The 26855-nt window shown below is 35.1% G+C and overlaps 1 protein-coding gene across 12 annotated transcripts in view; it reads right to left on the bottom strand.

The window, feature by feature from the left end:
• ABCC9 (ATP binding cassette subfamily C member 9) overlaps window positions 1-26855 on the bottom strand; it is a 152885-nt gene that overhangs the window by 62322 nt on the left and 63708 nt on the right. For 10 of the 12 annotated variants that reach the window (XM_072798735.1, XM_072798728.1, XM_072798739.1 and 7 more), the window contains 6 exons: window positions 22654-22726; window positions 21650-21755; window positions 12925-12963; window positions 11554-11655; window positions 9676-9760; window positions 7972-8052 (listed from right to left, as the gene is read on the bottom strand). In XM_072798735.1, coding sequence (XP_072654836.1) covers window positions 7972-8052; window positions 9676-9760; window positions 11554-11655; window positions 12925-12963; window positions 21650-21755; window positions 22654-22726 — 486 coding nt within the window. The remainder of the gene's footprint in view (window positions 1-7971; window positions 8053-9675; window positions 9761-11553; window positions 11656-12924; window positions 12964-21649; window positions 21756-22653; window positions 22727-26855) is intronic. The other 2 variants (XM_072798738.1, XM_072798737.1) reach the window with 1 other exon arrangement.

Here is a 26855-nt window from a genome sequence, read left to right as displayed (position 1 = left end):
AATCATAAGCAAAAATTTGAATGAAACTGGCCTACCACCTTGACACCATACACAGAAATCAACTCAAAAGGGATGAAGGACTTAAAGCAAAATCTGAAACCATAACAGAAAAAACATAAGTAGTAAGCACTCTGACATTGGTCTTGGCAATGATTTTTTTGGATTTGACATCAAAAGCAAAGGCAACAAAAGCAAAAATAAACAAGTGGGATTACATCAAACTAAAAAGCTCTGCAGCGCAACTATAGAATGAAGTAAAATATTTGAAACTATATATCCATAAGGAGTTAATATTACAAACATACAAAGAACTTTTACAATTCAATAGCTAAAAAGCCCAAATGACCCAGTTTAAAAATGAGCAAAGAACCTAAACAGACAATTTCCAAAGCCATAAAATTGACCAACAGGTACATGTTCAACATCACTAGTCATTAGGTAAGATCAAATCAAAACCACAATAAAGTATCCCCTCATACCTCTTAGAAAGTCTATTAATAAAAATACAAGCTAGTGAGGATGTGAAACAAAAGGGAACATTTGTATACTTCTGATGGGAATGTAAACTTATGTTTACATAAGTCACTATGGAGAACAGTGTAGGTCCCTCAAAAAATTAAAACTAGAACTACAATATCATCCCACTTCTTCATATATATCCAAAGGAAATGAAATCCATTATCTCAAAGAAATACTCCCATGTTGACTACAGCATTATTCACAATAGCCAAAGTATGGGAACAACGTATGTTTCTATCAAAGATGGATGAATAGATAAAGAAAATGTGCTTCTCTTGTTCTTTCTTTCTCTCTCACATACAGACACACCCGAGTATTATTCAGCCATGAGAAAGAATACTCTGACATTTGCAATAACTATGTATGCACTTGTAGGACATTACACTATGTGAAGTAAGACAGAGAAAGATAAATACTGCATGCTATCACTTCTATGTGGAATCTAAATTTAAAAAGCCAAACTCTAGAAACACAGAATAGAATGATAGTTGACAGGGTCTGGGGGCAATAGGGAGAAGTTGGTAAAAGAATACAAACTTTCAGTTATGAGATGAATAAGGTCTAAGGATCTAAGGTATAACATGGTGACTACAGTAGGTAATAGTGTATTATAAAACTAGAATTTGCTAAGAGAGCAGAATTCATGTGTTCTCATTCCCCTCAAAAATGTAAATATGTGAGGTAATGGATGTATTAATTAACTCAAGGCTGGGAATCCTCTCATATGTATATATTTATCAAATTATCATGTACATTTCAAATATATTTTCTTTGTCAAATATACTTCAATTAAAAAAAGAAATTTAAGGGGGAATCTAACTCTAGCCAAGTTAACTACCTTTGGTAGAACAAATCAACAATCATCATAGGAAAATATAAGTATTTAGAGGCTCTACAATATATTATCTACAATATTCGGGATACAGAAAAAAATTAACAAATACATAAAGTAATGGGAAAGTCTGGGCCATAGTCAAGAGAAAAAGCAGTCAGTAGAAACTATGACTCAAGATGACTCAGATATAAGAATTAATAGCCTTTTAAACAGTTATTGTAGATATACTCAAGGACTTGAAAATATATTTTTCAAGGTAAAGAGGCATAAAAATATTAGATTAAATGAGATAATATAAATAAAGTACTTAGTATAGTACCAGATAAATAATAGACACTAAATAAATAACAGCTATTATTATATTATCAGTATTAATAGTAGTAACTGCAAAAATATCATACCTACCACTGAACTGGCAACAACTGTCTTGGGAAGAAAGGAAATTTTTATGTACCAAGTGATTAAGACATTTAGAAAATAATTTAGCAAATTGTATTAATTGAAAAAAAATTTTAAAAATACAAAAATTATATTAATTGGTGATGATATTCCTGTTCATTATTTCAACACATATTTTATTTTTATATACAGCATCATAGTAGATGCTTGATGGTTTGGAATCCTGAGAAGAAGAAAACTAGAAACTACTAAAGAAAACTGGAATGTTTCCAGAAAACAATGAATTAAAAAAGCAATTGACATGCAGAGAGGATGGTGAACAGATACATAATCACCAATTAGAATTATTATAACACAACATCATAATGGGAATGAGAGAAACTCAGGAGCAAAGAAGTAGAAAATAATAGGGGTTTCTGGTAGAGAATTGGGAAGAGTGGAACAGTGAAAAAGGAATTCATAAGTGTTTCCTTCATCATACCTAGTTCTTTGTTGTTTCACCATACATGCAATATGAAACAAATTTTTACTTTGTCTTATGGGATCAAAAACAAAGTCTACTCATTCTACTACACTTAGGTTACATAATTGACATATTTATAAATTATAACTGGGGGAAGGATTTCTAAACAATTGAGTAAGCACAATCACAGTGTGTATACACAGATAAATTGCATTGGCTAATTATCTGGACACTGAAAAATAAAAGCAATTTTTATTGAGACACATTAATATCTCAAAGTTAGAATAAATGCATCTATGTGGTCATTATGCTAGTGATACAATTAACTCAATAATTTCACAAAAGTCTCCATCACTCTGCCTGCATCAACAGAACCTATAAGCAAGATGATTTTATTAAAGTATTTAGAAGAAGCCTTATGAAAAATAAATATAGCAAGGCATTTAGAATAGTTAAAGCATGATTTAAAATTACAATAGCTTTAATAAAACCAGTCTAGATTTCATAGTGATGAATAAAGAAGCAATATAATTAATATCTTCAAACAGCTTTTATGGGAATAAATTTAACAACAGAGACATGTCTACTGTAATCTCATTTATTTAAATCATGCATCATTTTTGGACAATGTAATATTATCATTATACACACACATATATACACATACATATCTTTTTTTTACACATACATATCTTAATGTTCATGTATATATACTTTAAACATGATAATTAAACAAAATAGGCTTAATGACATAATTATCTTGATTGTCCTGAAATTCTTTTGGATGACATAAGGAGATATTTCAAAATCTTTCAGAACCTCTAGAGCATCTTAATGAACATTAATTATTTCTGAAATGTTCCAAGAGGAAGTATTTATAGGACACTGAATTACCTTTCTTCTACCATCCAGTGAATTTCTTTTTTTGAATGATCATGGATATCAGCTTCTACTTGTCATTTAGCTTCTTTTTATAACAAGAAGAAACTCCTATTTGAATTTTCTAATTGTTAGATTTTGGATGAGTAATAGAGAGACCAACTGCCAATATATGGAATTTCTTTCAACAGAGAAGTTATAATGGAATTTAAGAATTCTTAAAAAGGGAGAGTTCAGGTATCAATAGAAAGTGATGTGGGATAAAGCAATGGTTCCACAGAAGTGGAAAAATATCACCAGTATTAGGGTTATACTAACAAAGGTTTTTCTCTCTCTCCATTTCCAATAAAGCAGCAAGATATAATGACCAAAGCTACCAGCAGATCACTGATTTTCAAAATTCAGGTAATTATTGTAGAGGTAACCTGATTGTTTCTGAAATAATTCACTGCCTCTGATTCCAAAAAAACCCTAAGAATCCCTTGTGATACAGACAAAACTATTCCAAATAATTCTGAAAATTTTTCACACAGAAATAGGACATGAATTGGAAATGGGTTTTTGATCATTCAGTTTGGTTTTCTAGAAAAGCCTGACTTTAAATTTGTCAGATAGTAAGGCATAATGGAAAGTCCATAGTCTCTAAATTAAGGGGCTCAAATTTTAGTCATGACTCTACCTCTCTGATGCTGAATAGTTTTTCAAACTCGGTTATTTCATTTGCAAAATGGGGATAATAAAGCAACTTGTCAGCACATAAAATTACTGCAAAGATCAAATAAAACCGTGTTCTAAAAGTCTCTGTAAAGTGTTTTAGAAGTGTTATATTATTATTTTCTTATAAATAAAGTCATGGTAGATTAATATTTTGCTAATCCCTTTTAAGCATCACAGTGAGAGGTTAGTGACTTCCAGGAATCTCTTAATAAGGAAGAGTGCAGTGGCTAAGAATACAGACTATGAAATTGGGCCTTCTGGGTTTGTATGCTTGCTTCCCTATTACTATCTGTGTTACTTTGGATACATTATCCTCCAAAGCCTCAGTATCTTCATCCATAAATAGCAGTAATAATAATAATAATAATAATAATAATAATAATAATAATGCAAAACTTAACAGGATCGTTCTGAGAATTAAGTGAACTATGTGTATAAATCATGTCTATCATAAAATCATAAAATCTTTGATCCCAAAGACTATCATAAAATTAGAATCATGCCTATCATAAAAAGCTTTTATGAATGGTTGGTATTGGGATGCCTGGGTGGCTCAGTTGGTTAAGTGTCTGCCTTTGGCTTAGGTCATGATCCCGCTGGGTCCAGCATTGTCCTCCCTGCTCAGTGGGGAGTCTGCTTCTCCTCCTGCCCCTCCCTCTGCTTATGCTCTCTCTCTGTCTCAAATAAATTTTTAAAAAATCTTGGATAAAAAAAAAAAGGATGTTTACTATCATTTATATGCCATAGCTTCATTATGGAGCCTTTTGGTGTTATAATCAAATGTAATCTTTTTTTTTCCTTTTTTTAATAAATTTATTTTTTATTGGTGTTCAATTTACCAAAATACAGAATAACACCCAGTGCTCATCCCGTCAAGTGCCCCCCTCAGTGCCCATCACCCCTTCACCCCCACCCCCCGCCCTCCTCCCCTTCCACCACCCCTAGTTCGTTTCCCAGAGTTAGGAGTCTTTATGTTCTGTCTCCCTTTTATACAACTTAATAAATATCTAGGTTTAATGGTTTGGGAATCATTCATTCTTTAAGATTCAGTTTGTATATGAACATTTTGGGGAGATACTTCTTTTAAAGAAAGCAAGTCAAAAGATCAATTCAGTGAATAAACAATTCTTCATTTTCAAGAGCATATTATTTATTTTTATATACATACAGTTCTAACTATAATATATTCTTCCTATATTCAGTGAATATGTGTAAGTAGTATATGCTTTGCATGGATATACTTTTGGAAATAACTTATAAATATATTCACTGGTACACACAGCACATTTTTAGATGACATAAGGCTTCAAAAATAAGTAATATACTTGATACATTATTAAGATGTTTCCATTTGTCTTTGATATTGTATAAAAGCTGATGTGATAAAGCTTAATTAAAACAAAACGTAACACCCAAGTAATTATTTGTGCAAGATCCTTAAAAATTGGAGTAATGTTCTTTTCTCCTTTGTTTGCCCTACCCAGCACAGAAGATAGCACTGAGGATATTCACTATATATTAATGGATGGAAAAGTAGGGGGGAAGGAAGGGAAAGGAAAGAGAGAGATGGAGGAATGGGAAGAGGAAGGTAGGAAGGAAAGAACATAAGGGGGGAAAGGCAAAAGGAAGGGGAAAACAGGACATTATAGGTAGTGATTTGACAGTATTATATATTTTAGAGAATCTTAGCTGATCAGAAAAACAATACTCAACAGACATGCTGTCCTATCCCAGATTTTGCCACTCACTCACTAGCCATTAGTCCCTGGGTAAAGCACTCTATACATACGTTTCTTCATCTAACATAAGGATACCATCTACCCTCACAGCATACTCATAAGAATCAATTGGGGTAATATTGTGGTTCAGAGTGCTTTGTTAATTTGAAACAATGGAAGTGTAAGATTTCATTTTGAGATAACTATTAAAACACATCAAAAGTATTTTTTTGCTGCTAAAATATTCAATCTCAGGTTGCAATGAAGTACATTTAATATTTAGATCATAAGATTCAATAATTTCAAGGTTATCTGAGCTGATCAGAATGCATCCAGGACACGCTTTTTCAAAGGGACTCTGATGTACACTATTACATCCAAGACTAAGAAAAGTTATAGAAATTATATTTTGTGGAAGAATTAAAATATTAAGCTTGCTTGGCTTAGAGAAAAGTAAATCAAGGGAAGTTGTGGAAATAATGTTAATGTTGAATATGGCTGCATAAAGGAAATATATGCTGCTGTAGAAGTAGAAGGAAACCCAATTAATGAAAAATCCACAGAAGCAAATTGTAATCACATAATAACTTTCCAATAAGAGCTATCCATGGGAAGCAGAATAATGGCTCCCAAAGCTGTCCAAGTCCTAATTTCCAGAACCTGTAAATATGTTACCACCTTACATAGTAAATGGGACTTTACACATATGATTAAGATTAAAGACCTTGAGATTGGAAAATTATTCTGGATAATCTAGATGGTTCCAAGCTAATTACATGAATCCTTAAGAGCAGAGAACTTTCCCAGCTGTGAAGAGAGGAAGATGTGACTAGTAAAAATGGTCAGATAGAAAGTTGCTGGCTTTGAGGATGAAAGAAGGCAGCCATGAGCCAAAGATTGTGTGCTGCCTCTAGAAGTTGGAAAAGGCAAGGAAATGGACTTCCCCTCAAGCCTCCAGAAGAGAACACAACCCTACTGACATGGATTTTTCACTCTATGAGATCCACTTTGGACTTCTAACCTTCAGAACCATCACATTGTACATATTATTTAAATCACCAATTATGGTAATTTGTTATGGGAGCAATAAGAAACTTACACACTTAAAAAAAAGAAACTTATACACTAACCAACAAGGAAAAGAGCACTTTGAAAGTTAAGCAGTTTGTCTTCAGAGAGAGTCATCAAAAAGCTGTTAGAGGTGATGTAAAAATAATCCTATAATGAATGGATGAAAATCTACAATAAGTTAACCCTATGACTTCTTTGAATTCTATGACTCTACAAGTGAAATAAGACAGGGTTATTGAATTGAAAGCAATGAACGGAATGAGCAGGGATGGAATACTAAACCCAGAGAACCTTGGTGTCTTTCAGATTTCTTCAGGTGGTTCAGCCATTAACTGATCCCAAAATTCAGTTGTGGGTCTATCCACTATGAAAGGGATTTACAACTACATAAGTGACTGCTAGATCCTGCTATGGTTTTAATGGTGTATTTTCCTGGAAAATTTTGGGGACAAGTATTCTTAGGGAGATTAACCTGAAGTGAATTTCCAGTATGTCCAAATTCTGCTCCTATCCCCAGGAATAGATCCGAATTTAGTGGGAAACTCCAAAACCAACCTACTTTTTGAAGAGTTTCTAGATATTAGATAGAGTGAAAACTCTAAAGAAAGTCTAGAAACTAGATTTATAAATGGTTAATAACTGCACATAGGAGAAGGCAGAGGAAAGATGCATTTACATAGTCTGCTAGTCTCTAATATACATACTTGTAAGTTAAGTTATTTTGGCTATCTCCTGCTGGAAGATCCAACTTGGAGCAAAACTCATAATCAACATAATCATCAAATTCTGTTTGTGGATACATAGGAAGAACAAAGTTTTTTTGTTTTTTTTTCCCCAGGATATATATGAGAATCATCCATGGAGCTTCTTTACAACTCAGATTCTAGACTCTGCTCTTATAAATTTGGTAGGTTGAGGGTGGTACCAAAATTTCTATAGTTTTAAAAGGTTTACAGTCAAAGCTTATGCACAGCCTGAATTGCACACCATTGGAATGGAGTACTATGCTTACTTACTCCTACATCCACCAGGAGTACATTTTTTAGTCCTTCTTTCTTTATCAACAAATAGAAAAAAGAAGATATATGATCCTGTCCAGTTGACCCAACACCATACAGACATTTGTTAATGAATCTCATGGTTATAAAACTCATATATGCAACACTTTAGGGCGCCTAAGTCTTTTGGACACCAATCCAGATACCCCAACTCTCAACTGTATATGATCCTCTGGTGTTTGCACTATGGGATTTTGTTTCCTAATGATTTCAGAAATTAAACTGTCTTTCCTTCAGTTACTTGACTTGTCTCTTTAAAGGCTCATTTGCCCAGAGGGAAAAATGAGGTAGAAATAAAGGTCATATTCTCACCAAAAAGACAATGTTGGTATTTTGATAGAGAGCTCGTGCCACACAGATTCTTTGCCTCTGACCCCCACTCAGGTTGATGCCCTAGAGGAGAAATAGCTGTAAACATCCACTCTTTCCAATAGTAACTAATCTACTGGTTAAAAATTCTCTTTAAAATATGAACTTTTTTAAAAAAAATCTTAAATTAATGGTAATTTATTTTTTATTTAAATTCAATTAGCTAACGTATAGCATACCGTTAGTTTCAGATATAGTGTTCAATAATTTATCAGTTGCATGTAACACTCAGTGCTCATCAAATCAAGTGCCCTCCTGAATGTCCATCACTCAATTACCCCAATCCCTTACCCACCTTCCCTCCAGCAACCTTCAGTTTGTTTCCTGTAGTTAAGAGTCTCTTTTGGTTTTTCTCCTGCTCTGATGACTTCCCATCCAGTTTTTCCTCCTTTTCCCTATGATCCTCTGTGCTGTTTCTTATATTCCACATATGAGTGAAATCATATGAAAACTGTCTTTCTCAGATTTACTCATTTCACTCAGCAATTAAATTGTGATAACATTGTTAAGATAAAATGAAACTGTCTAGTGGTCAATACTTCACAATTATAATATTGAGATAATTTTTTATTGTAACACTAATCCTTTTTTTATTCTGATAGACAGCTCTGCTGTACAAAGGCATAATTACCAAACATGTGGCAAGTACTAAACACTGAAAGTAACTCCAAAATTTTTACCAGTTTTGTGAATTATGACTGTAGTTTATTTAACATATACCTCTTAAATTTGATATTACCAATTATGTTCAACAAAATTATATAGCAAAATACTTCTATATAATTGAGTACTAATTACAAAAATTTTTAAACTATATGGAGTGTGTAGTATGTGCTAGGCTTGTGTAAATGCCTTTAAACCCCTTAATTCTTTTATTCCTTATAGCAGTTGATCCAACACCAATGATATAGGTATCATTCCCTTTACAGACAAGGAAACTAAAGCTCAGAGAAGTTAAGTCCATGCTCATAAGTACTATACTGTGCTGCAATCAAGAATAGCCATTAAGAACACAGACTACAGAGTTAGACAAATCCTAGCTGTATCAATAACTGGGCAAGTTCTTCAACCTTTCTCAACTTAGTTTCCTCAGTTGCAATATGCAGATAATGATGACACCTATATTAAAAAAATTGCTGTAAAAATAGATAATGCATAAAATTTTTTCCCAGTACTTAAAATCTATAATGGTCAAAATATTTTAGGCAAAATTGTTATAAAGGTTATATACAGGCATAAATATATTTTAGCTGCTCAGAATAGTAGACATCACCATAAAATATGTTTTCACAAAGAAAAAAATAAGGACACTCTAACAATAAGTAGATGTTGACAAGAGTGGAAGAAGTTGGAAGCAATCTCAGTTTCAACTCCAAGTAGATAAAAATACATTTGATCAAAGGCAGGAACTGCTTTATATTCCTTAAGAACTCTCTAGTAGCTAGCACAATGTTACATATAAGGTGGTCACCCAACAAACACTTAAGAGTGGTTTAAAGTTCCTATGCTCCCATTTCTGGAACCCATCGCTAGGACCATGCACAGCCCCTAAGCTCTCAGATTTCATTATGCTCCATTAAAGGTTAAAGACACTCAGGAAACTTTTCTAGATTTTTATTGTTTAATTAAACTATATACATAGCTCACCCTCTCTCCAATTTCAGTTTGGTCTCCAAAAGGTAGTAAGTCAATATCTGGTTGAAGAGAACAGGCATCTGTAACAGCTTTGTACCTTTGGGAGAAATTATTTTGAATTTTTAGATCACTATTAATATACTGCTCATAAATTAAGTCCCAAGTTCAATATCTTGGAAGCCGAAATACAACATTTACTGAACAATTTAATACATACTAGCCTCTACAGTAGGTTTGTGGATACAAAGACAATTAGATATTGATTCCCACTCTTATAAAACTACTAAATGGAGCAGAAGACTGATACAGAAATATATCATAAAATGGATCTCCTTAAGTGCTACAGCAGAGGTAACAAATGCTCCTAGGATACATAGAAAGAAATGGCTGACCACTCTGAGAAATTAGTGATGACTCTGCAAAGGAGATGACACATAAGCTGTATCCAGAGGATAAGCTATAATTTGCTGGGAAGAAAATGAGGGAAAGAAAGCTTCAGGAACTGCATGAAGATGAAAAGGTCATGGTGGATCTCAGGGACAACAGAAGGCTCACTAGAGCTGAAACACTGGTTGTGGGTGGGTGTCTGTGCATGCTGAAGGGAGGATATGGAAGGTGTTGAGGATTGACAATACTCAAATAGATCTAAGGCTGGGACTGGAAATGATAAATTGGAGGTATAGGGAAGCATGGGGATAGGGAATGCTGGGGAAAATATCCATAGTTTCATTTTCTCAATCACCTAGTCTTAAAATATTCAAAAGTCATTCTTGAGTAATCCCTCTGCTTCTTCTTGCTCTTATTTTTCCATTCTTATCCTAAATGGCTTTTTGTCAACCTTTTCTTTTTTTTCTATTTCTATTTCTTCTTTTCTATTTCTGCCCTTCCAAGCATGGCAATGGACATTGCATGGCCTAGACCATTATTTCAACAAACATCTAAAATGTCTCCTTGCTCTGAATTGAGAATCATCCTGTATGTATCTGCCATTACAGTTCCAGATTCCACATCACATTTCCTTTGTTATTTCTCTTTCTAAAACTTTCTGTGCTTCCCCAGAATGCACTGAATTCTATCCAGTCAGTGTTTAAGGCACTCCACTACATCATCTCAGCTTTTATTTATAATCTAGTTCATCACTGTCAATACACATAAATCCTTTTTTGACTGGTTTGTTCCCCAGTTCCCATGGGAATGATCCCATGTAACTCAGGTTTTTCCTCCCATACTTCCTTCCCCTCCTCATGCCTCTCCTCTGACCTAACTCTCCTTAACTTTCAAGTCTTGGGTTAGGGTTTTAAGACCCAGCCTTGAAAGAATGGCTTCAGGAAAGGGTCATTCCTTTGTACATGACTATCACCAGGGTGTTATTTATTTATTTATTTATTTATTTAAATTCAATTAATTAACATATGGTGTATTACTAGTTTCAGAGGTAGAGTTTAGTGATTCATCAGTTGTATATAACACCCAGTGCTCATTACATCAAGTGCCCTCCTTAATGCCCATCGCCCAGCTACCCTATGACCCCACTCCCTCCCCTCCAGCAACCCTCAGTTTGTTTCCTAGAGTGAGAGTCTTTTATGGCCTGTCTACTCTGGTGGTATTTAAAGATGGTTGAAAGATGGCCAATTCTGGTTATTCTCAGTAACTAGAGCTCTCAGATCCCACATTCTTCCTCTTCTTTCCACAGACCACTTTCCTTCTGCTCCTTGGATTTTCCTTCTACTCACCAACAACCTCAGTAACCCTCTGCACCCTCCTCCCAATTCTATTTTGGCTTTTAGTTTTGGTGTCCACATTGTTCTCAATAAATGTATAGGATGGGCTGACATAAGGATTAGAAATAGTTGCTCATTTTAGATCTAATTTTTATACATTCCAAATTACCTCTGCTTGTTGAAAGGACTTCCAAAGGTAATATTTTCTTCTACTGTAGCATTTAATAGCCAAGGCTTTTGAGCTGCATAAGCCACAGAATATCTGTTCCTACTGGAAAATGGAAAAGAAAAACAAAATACCAAAATCATACAATGGTGTTGTGTTGTATGTGTATTTTAGTAAAACTGAGGAAAATAAAAGTTGATAAACAGAAATGGAAAGCTTCTAAAAAAGAACATTTTAATAACCTCCAACCTTATTATTTGTTGGTTAAGTATTTCACCTAAATTAAAAGGATTAGAATTTAATCAAAATGTTTTCCAATGTGCAATTTGATTTTGCTATGCCAAAGAAGTGTTTAAATAAACTGAACATTTATTTTCTAAAATGACTATAATTTTAAAATAATTAAAAGATTAATAGCAACACATTCTCTTTGATAGACACATATATTTTACTTCATATTAAAAGTATTTTATATAACTATTAATTTATATGCAGACCTTAGAAATAGACATGAATTGGTACTGTGTCTGTGATTTAATCACATTAACATACTTTAAGGTAATAATTATTTCAAAATAGAATAATATATTGAGGAGTCCATTTCAATACTGAAATAACTATACATTTAAAAACTACATATTTCAAACCATATTGAAACCATTTATTTTTTAGGAATTATAACCTCTTCCTTCTCCCCATTTTTTTTTTTTTGGCTTGCAAATTCTACCAGATGTCTATGCATCAGACTTTAATTTGCAATAACCAGGAAAATGGATGTGAGCTGAAGATAAAGAAGATGATGGGATTGGGGTAGCAAAGGAGTCAGTTTAAAAGTCACACTTTCACTGTTAGTTCATGATCTGTAAGTACTAATTAAGGAATTAAGGTTAAAAGATAGTAAGGTTAAGGAAAAGGATAATTAGAAATGCTCAGTGATCATCCTGAAACATTATGTCTTAGAAGTTTAAAAGACATGATAATACACAATATGCTAGTAGTTTCTTAAATAACATATGTGCAGCAAAACAGTGGTTCCCAACTTTTGACATGTCTACTTCCCCTCCTCCATGGTCTTCCCATCTCTACCTCATGGAAAGACCCCATCACTGTTTAACTTATAAATAATATACATATTCTTGCATTTTTATTCTATGAAATCCCAAAACCAATTGGCTAAGAACAGTTTGAGTTTCAACTCAAACAGCCTATAAATGTTGGGAACCACTGCTATTAGAAATATGTTGTACATTTTAATAAATAACTTCGTACATCATCAGAATGAATAAAATGACCAGGAGTAAGAGATTGAGTATTAAGTAAAGTCTGAGGAAGAAAGTTATTCTTATTAAATGCAGATTAAAATAGAAATAATACCTTCTGGTTGCTTCAAAAGAAGGTTCAGATTCATTTACACTGCAAGTATGGCAAACAATGTTCATTAATTATGAAATATAAATATAGAATGAATGTGTGCATACATCAGGTAAGAAATAAAATAAACATTGAACACATTAAATAGCTATATTTCCCAAATGATTTTTGATATTAATTTCAAAGACAAACTAGACAGATAATAATTTTCTTTTACGTCTTTATCAGCTAGGAAAGAATTACTTAGTAAGCTTTCAAAAGACAGATAGCACTGTTCTATTTACATACAAAATCTAGGTTCATACAGTGACCTGGGTTCTACCCCAACTCTGTTCCAACTAGCTGTATCAGTTTAGGTAATCTTCCTAGAATAGTTTCCTAGTCTGTATAAGGATTTGGTACCTCCAAGGTCTCCCTACCTTTAAAATTCAAATTAAATCGACTTAAATTCCTAATTAACTACCCTACAACATGAAAGGAAGAACCTATTAGGGGCTCTAAACTTAAAAAGTTTAGACACAGCCTGGCCGTTAAGGAATTGGTGAAAAAGACAGACATGTACAAAAGGCCAAACTGCAACATTTGGGAGTAATTAATTATTGTTTGATCTGATTTACGTATAAACAGATGTTTGTCTAAAAACATTTAGGTATATCTATGTTATGGGAAAAAAACATCTGTAGACTTATTCATTTACTGTTCTGAATTTTAACAATGTAGTTGAATTCCATCATTCTGAAAGACCTAAATTCAAAAACCACACACAAAATTAAAGTCCAGTGGAACTCCAAAAAATAGACCCAATTTGGTTTTGGAAAGCATCATATACTTTTATGGAGAAAATATACCTAAGTATGCTGCCTGGTGATATTTAGCTTTGAGCTATTAATGATACAATTTTCAGCATGCACATTGCTAATGACATCTTGATATGGTTAATGGCAGCAGGAAAAAACAATCTCGGACTAAAAATTCCCTCTCAATAATGATTATTCCCTGACTTAGGTTGCTCACAAAAAAATAATGAAATATACAATTTCCCAAGTGATAGTTCCATAAATATGCTTTAGATATCAAGAAATTTGAGGTTTTAATAGTAAAAAGCCAATGAATGACCTCAATGGTTTTAGTTAATTTGAGGAAAATGGAAAACAGAAGAAGAGAAGCAGGAATATGGCAGAAATTAATTTGCCTACTGGCCATCCAGCTGGAAGTGCAAATTAGATGTGTGGAAATGCTCATCAAACATTTGAAGATGTCAACCCAAACTGGACACCATCAATTTTTTTCAATTACTATTGGTTAGATTCCAACTATATTTATCCAATATCAATTTTAAAGTATTTATTGATTACCTCCCTCAGTAAAGAACACCCAATCCATGTTTGGCAAGCCAGTGTACACAGCAGAGTTGCTGCCAGAGGAGTAAGTAAGAGTGGTCTAGATGAAGTAAAGATGAAGAGCATTTCAAGACCGCGTAAAACACATACTGGACGGCCCTGAGTTATGGTAGCCTTACGAGAACTGATGTAAATTCGGCATGGCTAAAATGTGGGTGTAAATGGCAAATGAAGAAAGGTATGTAGTGAACTTAAAAAACATGCACAGCCAGATAGTGAAAGGGTTCATAAACCATTTTTATGTAGTTTGAACTTGTCTTCAGAACTACGTAAAAACAGTGAAAAGGTTTAAATGAGACAGAGAGAGAGGTTCAGTTCAGAAATACACTCGCAGAATGTAACAAAAGAATTGGAGGGAGCAAGACTAGACTGAAAGACCACAGTGGTTGTGGAGATCTGAAGGCAGTGCTTTGAATTCAGGTAACAGTGAATAATGAAGAGAAGTGGATACCTTCAGAGATACCTAGAATTGTGTGATGGACAAGATGGGAGGGGATGGAGGAGAAGAAGAAGTTGTGGATGGAGAACACAGATGAGGAAGTGCATATGTTAGGGGAAGATAGCAAATTCAACAGCAGACACATGCAGTTTGAGGTGTCAAGGGATATCTGAATGATTGGAGAATTTGAAACTCACGAAAGAAATCTGGTAAATAAATGAAGACTTTGCGGTGATTTTCCCTCCTGATATATCCCTTAGATACCAAGGGCTTTGGAATCCATACTTTATTAGTGAAAAGTCAAAAAATGACCTCATAATAGAACACAGGTAAAAACCAGACAGACCTAAAGTCATAAAAAGCTATCTGATTGCCTGGCGAGTAAATACAGAGACAGAGAAGAAGCGGACAGAGTCAGAACCTGGAAAACATCACTATTTAATGAACGGCTAAGGAAGAGAAATCTACAAAAAAGTACCACGAGAAGCAGACAAGTGTACTGAGGTCAACTCAACTGTGAGTGGAAACTAAGCAAGGTGATCTTTTGAAGGAAAAAAGTATGAACAACAATGTCAAGTGGCCAGGAGATTAAGTAACATAATGATCAAAAAGTACCCAATGAATTTAAAAACTAGGATGTCACTGATGTGACTTAATAAAAATAGTTTCAGTAGAGTGGCAGAAGTAAAAATCAGGGTACAGTGAGCTACGGCAAGAGGAGAATAAGAGGAACTGGAAAGAATGAGTGAAGTTTTTTTTTTTTTTTAATCTACAGAAGTAAAAGGCTAGAGTAGTAGCTGGAAGGGGCTCTGGGTTTAGATTAGAAAGATAGAGACAAGAGAGAGACACAGAGATAGAGACAGACAGAAATGGGAGAGTGATGTTTTTCCACAAATAAAAAATAGAAAAGAGCCAGGGGCTGGACTAGATGTAAAGCAGATAAAGAGAAAAAGACAACATGCTTTGGATATAGGGTACCTCAGTCTATTAAGGAGACCATCCACTTAAACAGAATTCAGAGGGACTAGAAGAGAAGCACATTTCAAACTACCTGGGAGAATAAGAGGCGGCTTTGTCAAAGAGATGATCTCTAAGTTGACACTGGAAAAAGAGTGAAGCTAACAATCTGAAGAAGGGCATTACAGAGGAAGTGGTTGCATTTGAGAAATACCTGCAGTTCAGAGTTACTGGAGCACAATAGTAAGGGTCAGGCTATGGCAGGATACACACTTAAAAAGTTAGACAGGGAGCAGATCATGAAAGTTCCTGGTATAATATACAAAGGTCTTTGGAAAATTTCTTGTATGCTTTGGCCAGTCAATTAAAAAAATTATCAGCAAGAGGTAATTAGATTTTCATGTCATAACAGTAGGAAGAAAGGTGAGGGAGTTATGACAGTGAGTAGTTCCGTTCACACATGCAATTCTTCTGAACTAGGCAAATTAAAAGAGGTGTAGAAATGTTAAGGACAGACATAAGAAAAGTGATTGGTTGGATTGTATGGGCAATGGAGAGAGAAGAATCTAAGCTGAACCTCTGAGCTCTGACTTGGGCACACACCAACTGATTTCAGTAGATAGGGACACACCCTTGCCAAGACACAGAGAAGTAGGTATTGGAGACATGAAGGATATAAGCTCAGTTTGAATGTGTTCAATATGCAGCTTATATAGGAGTTTTTGGAGGAGCTATGAGGTCTTCAGAAGAAAGATCTTGGCCAAAAATGTACATTGGTGTTTTTTTAATAGAGAAGAACTGAAGTCAAAGGTATAAATTAAGGGCCATGTAAAGGAAGAGGATCTCATAGCAGACCTCAGAAAGACTGAAGGAGAATCCTTCCCCACCTTCTAGCTCCACTTATATTGCAGCTCCTTACTTTTTTGACTCAATTTTGGTTTATCCTTAAAATATAAATTCAAGTATCATTCATTTATGCATTGCCCTAAAAAAGTCTTGTTGACCCCCACAGACTCAACCCAGTTAGGTTACCTATTATTTGTTCTTATAAAGCCCTGTACTTCTTCTTCCTGGTATTTATAAAAACTTAACCAAAGAATTACATATGAAAATATTTTCTTACTGCTTTGTGTCCTTCCCTGCTAAGCGTAAGCTTCATGATAACAGAGCCTGACTTCTTTTGCTCAGTTATTTTCCCCCAGCAACTGACACAGTGGTTTGCATGTCAAAGATATACTAGTACTAGAGTCAGAAAGATAAAGTAGATAGGGTTCCATTTGTAGGTAGATATCTTCATGAACAAATTAAAAAAAAAACGATTCTCATTTCCCATGAGTATTATTATAGTCTTTAACTTCTAGAGACCACCTCTACAACCTTCTCACAGCAATATGTTTAATAAAATTCAATTGTGGAGGACTATTTTTCTCTTCCAAAATAAACAGAATTGTCCCTGCCTTCTAACATCAGATCTTATTTGATTACATAAAATCACCAGATCCATGTCCAGACCCATCCTCCACCATTCGCTGTGGCAGGGAACAGCAATGGAAAACAAGAGAAAACAAAAAGGTCAGATGGAAAATCCTTTTCTGGAAAATGGCATAAGATTTCCCTTCTGCATGCAGAATTTGTGTGTTTTTTCCTTCAAGAGTAAAAATTATACTTGGTAGCTCACAACTTCAAGTATACAATGGGAAAAAGTGACTTTTGCAAGCTAAAATTTAGAATAATGGGAGCTAGATGTGGACATAAACATGCTGTATTATATCTAACCCAGGAAAACTGACTCAATGCGTTATTATTCCTTCAGGCAGGGTCACATGAAAAGGAACTTCTCAGTGCACCTGTCTTAGAATATGTAAACCACTGTTACAAAACTGATTATACCAAGACATTAGAAGATATGGGGCCCAATAGGAGGATGGTTGATGGCCTGGGTAAAGGGGAAAGAAAAAGAAAGGGAAACCAAAAATAAATGATGTCTATGTTTTGCATGATTACCACAGTTTATTACATATTCTAGACTCTCTCACTGGAACCACCCACTAGATAGAGCAGTTTGGTTCTGGCTCCTAAGATGTCAGTAGGAACTATTGTTTATCAAGACAATGATAAAGGACAAATTAACTCAGGCAGAACATTTTCTTTCCTTCCTTCCTTCCTTCCTTCCTTCCTTCCTTCCTTCCTTCCTTCCTTCCTCCCTTCCTTCCTCCCTTCCTTCCTTTCTTTTTCTCTTCTCTTCCTTTCCTTTCTTTTTCTCTTCTCTTCCTTCCCTTTCCCTTCCCTTCCCTTCCCTTCCTTTCTTTTCTTTTTTCTTTTCTTTTCTTTTCTTTTCTTTTTTTCTTTTCTTCTTTCTTTTCTTTAAGATGTATTTCTTTATTTTAGAGAGGAGGGGAGGGGCAGAGGGCTACAGACTCTTGAAGCAGACTCCACACTGAGCACAGAGCTGGATGCAAGGCTGAATCCCACAACTCTGAGATCATCACTTGAGTCAAAACCAAGAGTCAGATGCTTAACCAACTGTTAACACCTAGGCACCCCAAAACATTTGCTTTTCAACAAAATCGAACACACCCAGATGCAGGAGTAAAAACCCTGGCATTCTGACAATTTTGGATAATTTTTTAGTCCTTTCCTCATCTTTCTCACCTTTCTCTTTTGGGACTACAACATGGCAGACTAGGTCAAAGGTAACAATTTCCAAAGAAACATCTATAGATGTCTTTGTGTACCTGGTTCTACCCATGTAGATGTGTCCTGGATGAGCAGCAGTACCTTCTTTCCCACCTAAATTAAATATGTATTGCTCTAATAGGGCAAAGTACTTTATTGGACTTCACTCATGCCAGTCTAATAAAGACATATTTAAAAATAAAATTCGTGCAACCAGGAATACATGCAATGGGGAAATAATGACAGCAAGGCACTTGATGCCTTATGCTAACATTTAGTTTATTGGGGTGTTGTGGGGTTTTTTGAGCTTTTTAATATATCAACCAATTCAGTCTGCTGAAGTAATGTACTTCTTAGCATTGGGACATCATCAGCCTATCAATATTGATCATTTCTAAGTTAGCTTTTCTCTAATAACATTTCTATGCCTTTCCTTATTGGATTAGGCACAACAGCCTCTCATGAAATGAAGAGTAATTACAAATAACTCTTTAAAAGAAGGTCAGTATTTTCTGAATATTTCTGATCTAAAAATATATTTTATCAGATATTAAAGATACCACGGTAGAAAATTCAGTAATCTTTGTAGTTAAAAGAAAAAAGAATTTGTGTTAGCTTATTCAATCTCTTAGAGGCTTAGTTTTAAGTTGTGTCTCTAAGCCTACACAAACATTATTTGGAGAAAATCTCAGTCCTTTTGCCATTAAGAAATGGGATTATTGTCTATGAAGGCAAGTGTTCATACAAAGATTATTTTTAAATTATGAGGATTTTATTAATCCTTAGAATTATCTTAAATCCTTTCTTATACCTTCCTCTTATTGGCTCCATCTCTAAGATACAATCTTTATTAGCTTTTCTTGATAGGGTTCATAAAAAATATTTCTTTTTAAAAAAAAAAACTTTATTTATTCATGAGAGACACACAGAGAGAGGCAGAGACACAGGCAGAGGGAGAAGCAGGCTCCATGCAGGATGCCCGACGCAGGCCTCTATCCCAGGACTCTGGGATCATGCCCTGAGCCAAAGGCAGACGCTCAACCACTGAGCTACCCAGGTGTGCCGTACAAAGATTTCTTACCTCTGTTGAGTATGTGTATGTTCTTTTTTTTTATGTGTATGTTTTTATCTCTAGTTTCATCTTTGCCTAGTTTTCATGAAGCTCAGAGTGGAATCTGTGCTCTACATTTTATAAATATGAAGGACCCCAGTGTTTGCATTGCTACCTAGTCATTTCTCAGATTATTTAAATCTTATTTTTTATGGATAGCTTTACCTTTATTTTTCAAGCTCTGTTATATTATGCTATTTTTTTAAGTATTTCTTTATTTATTTATGAGACAGACAGAGAGAGCAAATGGGAAGAGGGAGATGGACAAGCAGACTCCCCACTGATCATGGAGCCTGATGTGGAGCTCATACCAGGTCAAGATAATGACCTGAACCGAAATCAAGAGTCAGATGCCCAACCAACTGAGCCACCCAGGTGCCCCATGCTCTGGTATTTTAGGTAAAATAATTCACTATCTTTATGAAACGAGATAGGATATCTTGTTCAAGAATACAAAAAAATGTAAATACTAGATTATGTAAAATACCTTACTATGTCTCATATCATTTATCTATCCACTAACAAAATAATAAAGATTATTAATGATAAGATTAGAGGTCGATCTGGCTCAAGTGGAATCTTAAATAATGCTAGAGAAGACTAGATTAGAAGAACATCCCAGAGGTCTGAAAATAAAATCTCAAGTTTCTCCTGCCACTGTTTCCCATTCTTCCTCTCTGTTTTAATGACAGTGAAACAAAAGTAAAAATAAAATCCAAACAACTTGATTATGGTCATACATGTCACAAAGTATAATTTAATCAAGTAAATCTGTTTTTCAAAACCCTGAGTGATCCAAGATGGAAGGAGATAGTGGCAGGGCAGATGCTTGGTACCTGACCTTTGTGATCAGTAAGAACTTGTCATGAAGCCAACTGCAGGTAGCAATTATTTACCAAGCTCTCTTCTGGATATTTACTAGACAGTTTTATGACTACGTTCTTTTAGGTTGGCCCACCAGGAATAAAATGTGCACTCAAAAATTCTCAGTTTTCTTCTTTCACCCATGATACTAAATATAGGATTTTCCAATTCTAATTTCACATCCACATATTTCCTTCTCTTAATTGGAGTTTAACATCGAAACTATTCTAAAAATGCCCTTAAATAGTCTTTATTCATTCTTGAGACATAACTGTCCATATAAACAGCAGAGTAAGCAACAGTAGAGCTCATAATGGTAGGTACAAAATATTAGCAAACATCTATAGATCTAGAGCAAGATTTCCTAACCTCTGCACAAATGACATTTGGGGCCAGTGATTCCTTGTTGTGTGTGGTGGGGAGAGTCTTGTGCATTGCAGGATGTTTAGCAACATTCCTAGCCTCTACCAATCAGATCAGAAGCAGCCTATTTTCCCAGTGTGACAACCAAAAATATCTTCCCTGGGAGCAAAACCACACATGGTTTGGAACCACCGGTCTACAATCCAATTCTTAGATAAGCTGTAGCAAATTTCTTCACATACTGTTTATGGGGAATCTACTAAGTAGGTCCTAAATAAACAAGATAAACTCTTTATTGCACAATTATATAATATTCTAAGTCACTTTATTACTGCAATGTCCTTTGAAGACCGCAAGCCAATCATTCAAATATTCAGAAGAAGCCCCATGCTAGATATCTCTTTTTTCATGCCTTATGGTGACAGCAACATACTACTCTGACCTACCCATATCCCTCTTAATAGATACTTCTAGTGTCTACTTTAAATTAGGTGTGAAAAGAAATGACTTATTTCTCAGCCCCCTGTGAAAATTTTGGAAAAAATTATTTGGTATTTCTTTGCTGAGCACTGAACCATTACAGTTGTTTGCATTTAAGCTTTCTGAATATGTCAGTTTTCCATAACTTCTTTTAATACAGGATGAACTTTTAAATTATTTCTTTGAATGTTACTCATTTAACTTTGAAATTTTATCTTTACAATCCTAATCATACTAGTTTATACTATTTTAAACATCTGTGAGAAACTGTTTTGTAATTTTAAATTTATGACATTTAAGGTTTCCACTAAAAAACTGTACCAATTTCAGAGGGGATCCTCAGATTCCTAACCTAGGAATCTATTGTTCTAATTTTTTCCCTTGGAAGATCATCAGATGTATGACAGAGCAATAGAAACCAATTAAAAATATACATACTTGCTCCAGTAAACTTTGCCTTCTAGTGTCTGCATCTCCCCAAGGATAGCAAGGAGAAGAGAAGACTTCCCACATCCCACCTGGCCTACAATCATGGTCAGTTGACCTAGAGAAATTAAACAAAGGAAAATAGCAGGAGCACATGGAATCCTTTTAGTAAGATAAAAGCAAAATATACTTAGAAAGGCTGATGTTTCAAAATCAATGGCCCACATTCGGTCTCTAACAATAACGTATATATTTGGCATAACTTCTTTCTCTGATACACAAGTTTTTTTGAGAAAGGAGAGAAAAATTAAAAGATATAGGTCTTTCTTTACTGTTTCCAACTATGAAAATATCTAACATTAATGAAAAGAACAATGAAAAAATTTCCAACATAATCTCAATTAGTTTTAATTTTATTACTCAAGTCATTCAGGAGAAGAAGGCAGTTTTGACTAAAATTGATAATTGGGATTAAAGGGATTTGAGCTGGTATTAAGACATCTTCTCCAGTTTCTTACCTTTATATGCATTTAAATAGAAAAATCCCAACCTATTGGCTATCAGGCCAGATCAAAAATGTATTTTTATTCAATTATCTAGACATCTCAAATAAAAATTATTGGGAATTTGAGCCTTAAATATCTTGAAAACTTTAGTTGTCTTCAGGAATAGAAAATAAATTTTATATAATTTTTAAATCCTTTCTCAAGCAAAACAAAAAATCAACTACCCCATTATTTAAAAGGACAAATCAGCAAATGAACTGATAATAGCTTATTTGGACAGTAAATAGCTAGTCCAAATGTCTAAGCACTCTGTAGCAAAAGGCAAGTCTTAGCATTTCCAATCATTTCTTACAATGATACAGTGGCTTGTGAGCTGCATGGTGCAAGTAAGCAACTAAAAATAACATTTATAATGTTTAAAAAGTATTTTTAAAACTAAGATCAATTATCTTGGAAATCAATGCATTTAATAATTAACAATTTAAAAAATGAGTAACAAAGAACTCTTACCTGTTGGAATTCGAATATCTATATTGGATAATGTAGCTAAACCACTGCCCCATGAAAAGTAACCATTTGTGACCTAGATAAGAAGAACATATAAATTAAGTTATAAAATTATGCCTATATTTGGTGTTAGAAGAATAATTCCAATTAAAATACATTTTCTCTTTAGAACACTGAAGACGTTCAGTACAAGGTAGAACACACAGTGGTGAAATTCTAATTTAGAGTTGTAGCTACTGATAAATAAATAAAGAAAAAAGAGTGTAAGTGAAAGGAGGTTCTTGGAATTAGTGATATTATAAAAAGGCTAAAAATTATAATTTTATCTGAAAATTTGGGATTACTAGACCATTTTCATGTGAGCATTCTTAAAAAGCAATCATCCCAAATATTTTTCAAACTAACCCCAACTTTGATTACTTTCTCACTGCTGGGCAATTCCCAGAATCCTGGTGATACTAGGTATAGCGCAAAAATAATGACAAATTATTCCAACAAAATGACTCTTACCAATGAGGAAGGTTTTGTAATAAAGGAGTTCCCTGAACTGTGTGGATTTATCTCTATTCAGTGAAGTTAAAAGAAAGAATAAAAAGGAAGATAGGAATAACAGAAATGAGATAACATATCTTGGTAGGATAAACCTCAACAACCAACAACAAATCTCAACAAAGATTCCAAGACTTGCAGTCATCCAGTAATCTATTTACCAGGCATGAAGTGGACTTGATAGTTTTAATAGTTACAAAAATGGGAAATGAAAGAGGTACAACAGAACTAAAGGATAAAAGTTGCTTGAAAAGATCAGGCTGCAATTTTCCATGTAGGTTTTCTCTAGCTTGTAAGACGTAAGACATTAAGTAATATCCATCATATAGATGTCCATGAAATTAGCCCTGGAAGGAGGGTGGCATGGAAGGGCTGCATTACTGATTGAGTTACAAATATTTGCTGAGCACCCACTTTGTGTGAGGTGCTGTGTTCGTATTGATGTAGACTACAAAGAAGGTATAACATCTCCTCCCTCTTGCTTGGAAGTTGCAACCATCTGAGTAAATAAACCAGAAGCAAGTACAATACAAGACAGTACAGGATAACTAACAAATAGAAAGGACAGGCAGACAGTAAGTGTAACAGAAAGAAAACCATCATGGTTCAAAAAGAAAACCTTTCATGTCTGAGATGGAGTTTAAAATTTTTTTGGAAGAGGAGGTCTTTAGCTAGTTTTGGAAGTTATACTGAATTTCAGTAAAGGCATTTGGGGCATAAAGAACTACGTTACAAACAGGCACAAGATCAGAGAACTATGAAATATGTTGCGGGAAATAATAAATAGAGCTGGCTGGGTCAGAGGTTTAAGATACTGTGGCTAACTGACAAATGATGCACCGAGAAAGTAAACAGCCTGAGGATCTCTGTTTCTCTGAGGCTCCAAGAGCTGCAAATATAACCAGATTTGGAAGTAGGCCAGCATGGAACTGAGAAAGGCCCTCCCCAACAATCTCGTGTTTTCAGCGAACTGGGAGCGGAGCTTATCTGCACAGAGAGGAAGCCAAAGGGGACCTGGAAGGAGGTGAGAAGACAGTGCTGACAGCTGACAAGCTGTGGGAAGCTGAAGAAACTAATGCTGATGGGAGGTATATAAAGGGTCACCAGGAACTACGAAGGGGCAGCAGGGCAGGGAGACCATAAATGTGTGGCTCAGCCAACCAGTACCTTGTGTCACTTCCTCTACAGTGCTAGCAGCCTGTTCTAGAAGTGTCGAAGGCATGAGGTTGGACTGCTTACGGAAGGTGTTGACGGACCGAAGGAAAAGGAAGGGGCTCAAGTTGCTGGACATCTCCATAAGGTTAAAAAGCAATGTTAGTGGGCAGCCCGGGTGGCTCAATGGTTTAGTGCCGCCTTCAGCCCAGGGCATGATCCTGGAGACCTGGGATCGAGTCCCATGTCAGGCTTCCTGCATGGAGTCTGCTTCTCCCCCTGCCTGTTTCTGCCTTTCTCTCTCTGTGTGTGTCTCTCATGCATAAATAAATTTAAAAAAACAAAGTAAAGCAATGTTAGCAAAGGTGAGGCCCAAGAAAGCTGGAGCTAAGGCTTTGGGGTCAGTGACTGACCAAATAGGTAGTGTTTAAGATTTTGGAGGAGCAGCAGTGTCAGGTGGTGCCAGGTGTGACACAGGCCAGGTTGTAGAAATGGAGTGAGAGCAGAGTAAGAAGTTTCTGGGCTGGGATACTAGAGAGCTGTGCACTTGGAAGTTTAAACCACATCCGTGCATGGCAACAAGTAAGCTAGAGAGATGGACAGGGAAATGGGCACCCAAAATCTTCAGCAATGGTGCAGAGTGATCGTGAGGTCCTTTGACAAGAGATGTGAGAAAGGTCGACAAAGCCAAAACCTCACAGGGCATGAGAGTGGAAAAGATATGGTCTGAGAGCGGCAGGGAGGAGCCAGAAGAGTGCAGTGTCCCTACAGAGAAACAAAAGAGGGAATAATCTCCACTCAAGGGGGATGATAGAAGAGGGTTAAAGTTAATCTCTCCTGCTGCAGTCTGCACTTCCACTCTCTCCTGCCTTTTACAAAACAATCTCATGTCTCCTCCAGGGTTAAAATCTTAGGCTTTCCTAACTAGTTGTTTGACCTTGGAAAATCAGTTAACATACAATTCTTTGCAAAGATTCATAAAAGTGTGAGTACAAAAATGATCCTCATGGCATGGTCTGTGATAGAGGGATGATGGAGGCAAAGCCAGCGTCCATCTCTAGGGGATAAGGAAAATGCAGTGATGCATACTACAGAATACAAGAATGTTGTAAGAAAGAGCAAACCATCCTAAAAACATTTCAGGAGACTGAGAGCACGTAGATTCTTATTATCTATTTTATAAGAATATGAGTATGCTTAGGCACATATCTTGAACACATTAGAGCTGGTACTATAATGGTGGGGGAGGAGGTGGTGGGGAGCGGCACAAGAGTGAGGATTGGGGATAGGAGGAAAGAATGAAGAATGTATTAAAAGTAAAGGAAGGAAATGGACAGATGCAAGTTAACCTACTGCATGATCCATTTATATAAAATATCCAGAACAGATAAATCCATAAAGACAGAAAGCAGATCAGTGGTTGCCAGAGGCAAGGCAGAAGGGTAAATGGGGAGTGACTGCTTTATGGGTATGGGATTTCCTTTTGGGGTAATGAAAATATTTTGGAATGGGAGAGAGGCAATTGTTGCACAATATTGTGAATGTACTAAATGCCGCTGAATTGTTCACTTTAAAATAGTGAATTTTATGCTATGTCAATTTTACCCCAATTAAATAATTTTTGAAAATTTAGAGGAAGGAACTTACACAGACCATTGTCCATTTCCTCCTGCTGAAAATAAGCAAAAAAAAAAAAAAAAAAAAAAAAGTAAAAATGCTGAATAAAATGTAGTTTGTAAAGAAGTTCATTAAAGCAAGGAGTAAGGAAATACCAGTCCAAGTATAAAGAAAAAGACAAATTCAAAGCTGTAAGCCCTGAAGTACCTAAGCCTCTTTCTCACAAAGGGGATAAGAATAGCTAAGATATTTTAGGAAAAAAAAAAAACCAATAACATACAAAAACTTGTCCTAAAATATATTAATGCTTATTAGAAAGTTATAATGATCATAACAATGGGATTTGGGACACAGAAACAGAAAAATAAATAAAGGCCAGCAATCAGTTCAGACATATAAAGATCCCTGATGTGTTTATAAAGCTACACCGAATGTCAGAGGGGACGGTAATTTGGTATGTGGGATGAGGACAACCAAATGTCACATAAAAAATTAAATCAGACCTTACTGACTCACAACTAAATGTAATAAAATTACTACCACTAAATTTACTACTGGTAAATTTCAACCAAAACTATTTGTTACTGATTTCCATGCTACATCATATCCCTACTTCGTACCAGACACAAAAATGGATCAGAGTTCGATTCAAGAACTAAAAGTGAAAGATGTAGCTTCAAAGATTTTAGGAGCTGATATAAATCATCTTCATGACCTCTGGTAGGAAAAGTTTTCTTAAAGGAGACAAAAAAAGCATCAGCCATAAGGAAAAGTTGTATAAACCAGACTACCCTAAATTAACAACTTTTGATAAGATAAAGCCAAGCTGTAAATGGAAGAAGAGTTCTGTAACATATAACTGCCCAAACAGTTAAAGTATAAAGAAG

The sequence above is a fragment of the Canis lupus genome, chromosome 25 (assembly GCF_048164855.1).
Source record: "Canis lupus baileyi chromosome 25, mCanLup2.hap1, whole genome shotgun sequence".
NCBI classification, from domain to species: Eukaryota; Metazoa; Chordata; class Mammalia; order Carnivora; family Canidae; genus Canis; species Canis lupus.
This window is presented reverse-complemented; position numbering and strand designations above follow the sequence as displayed.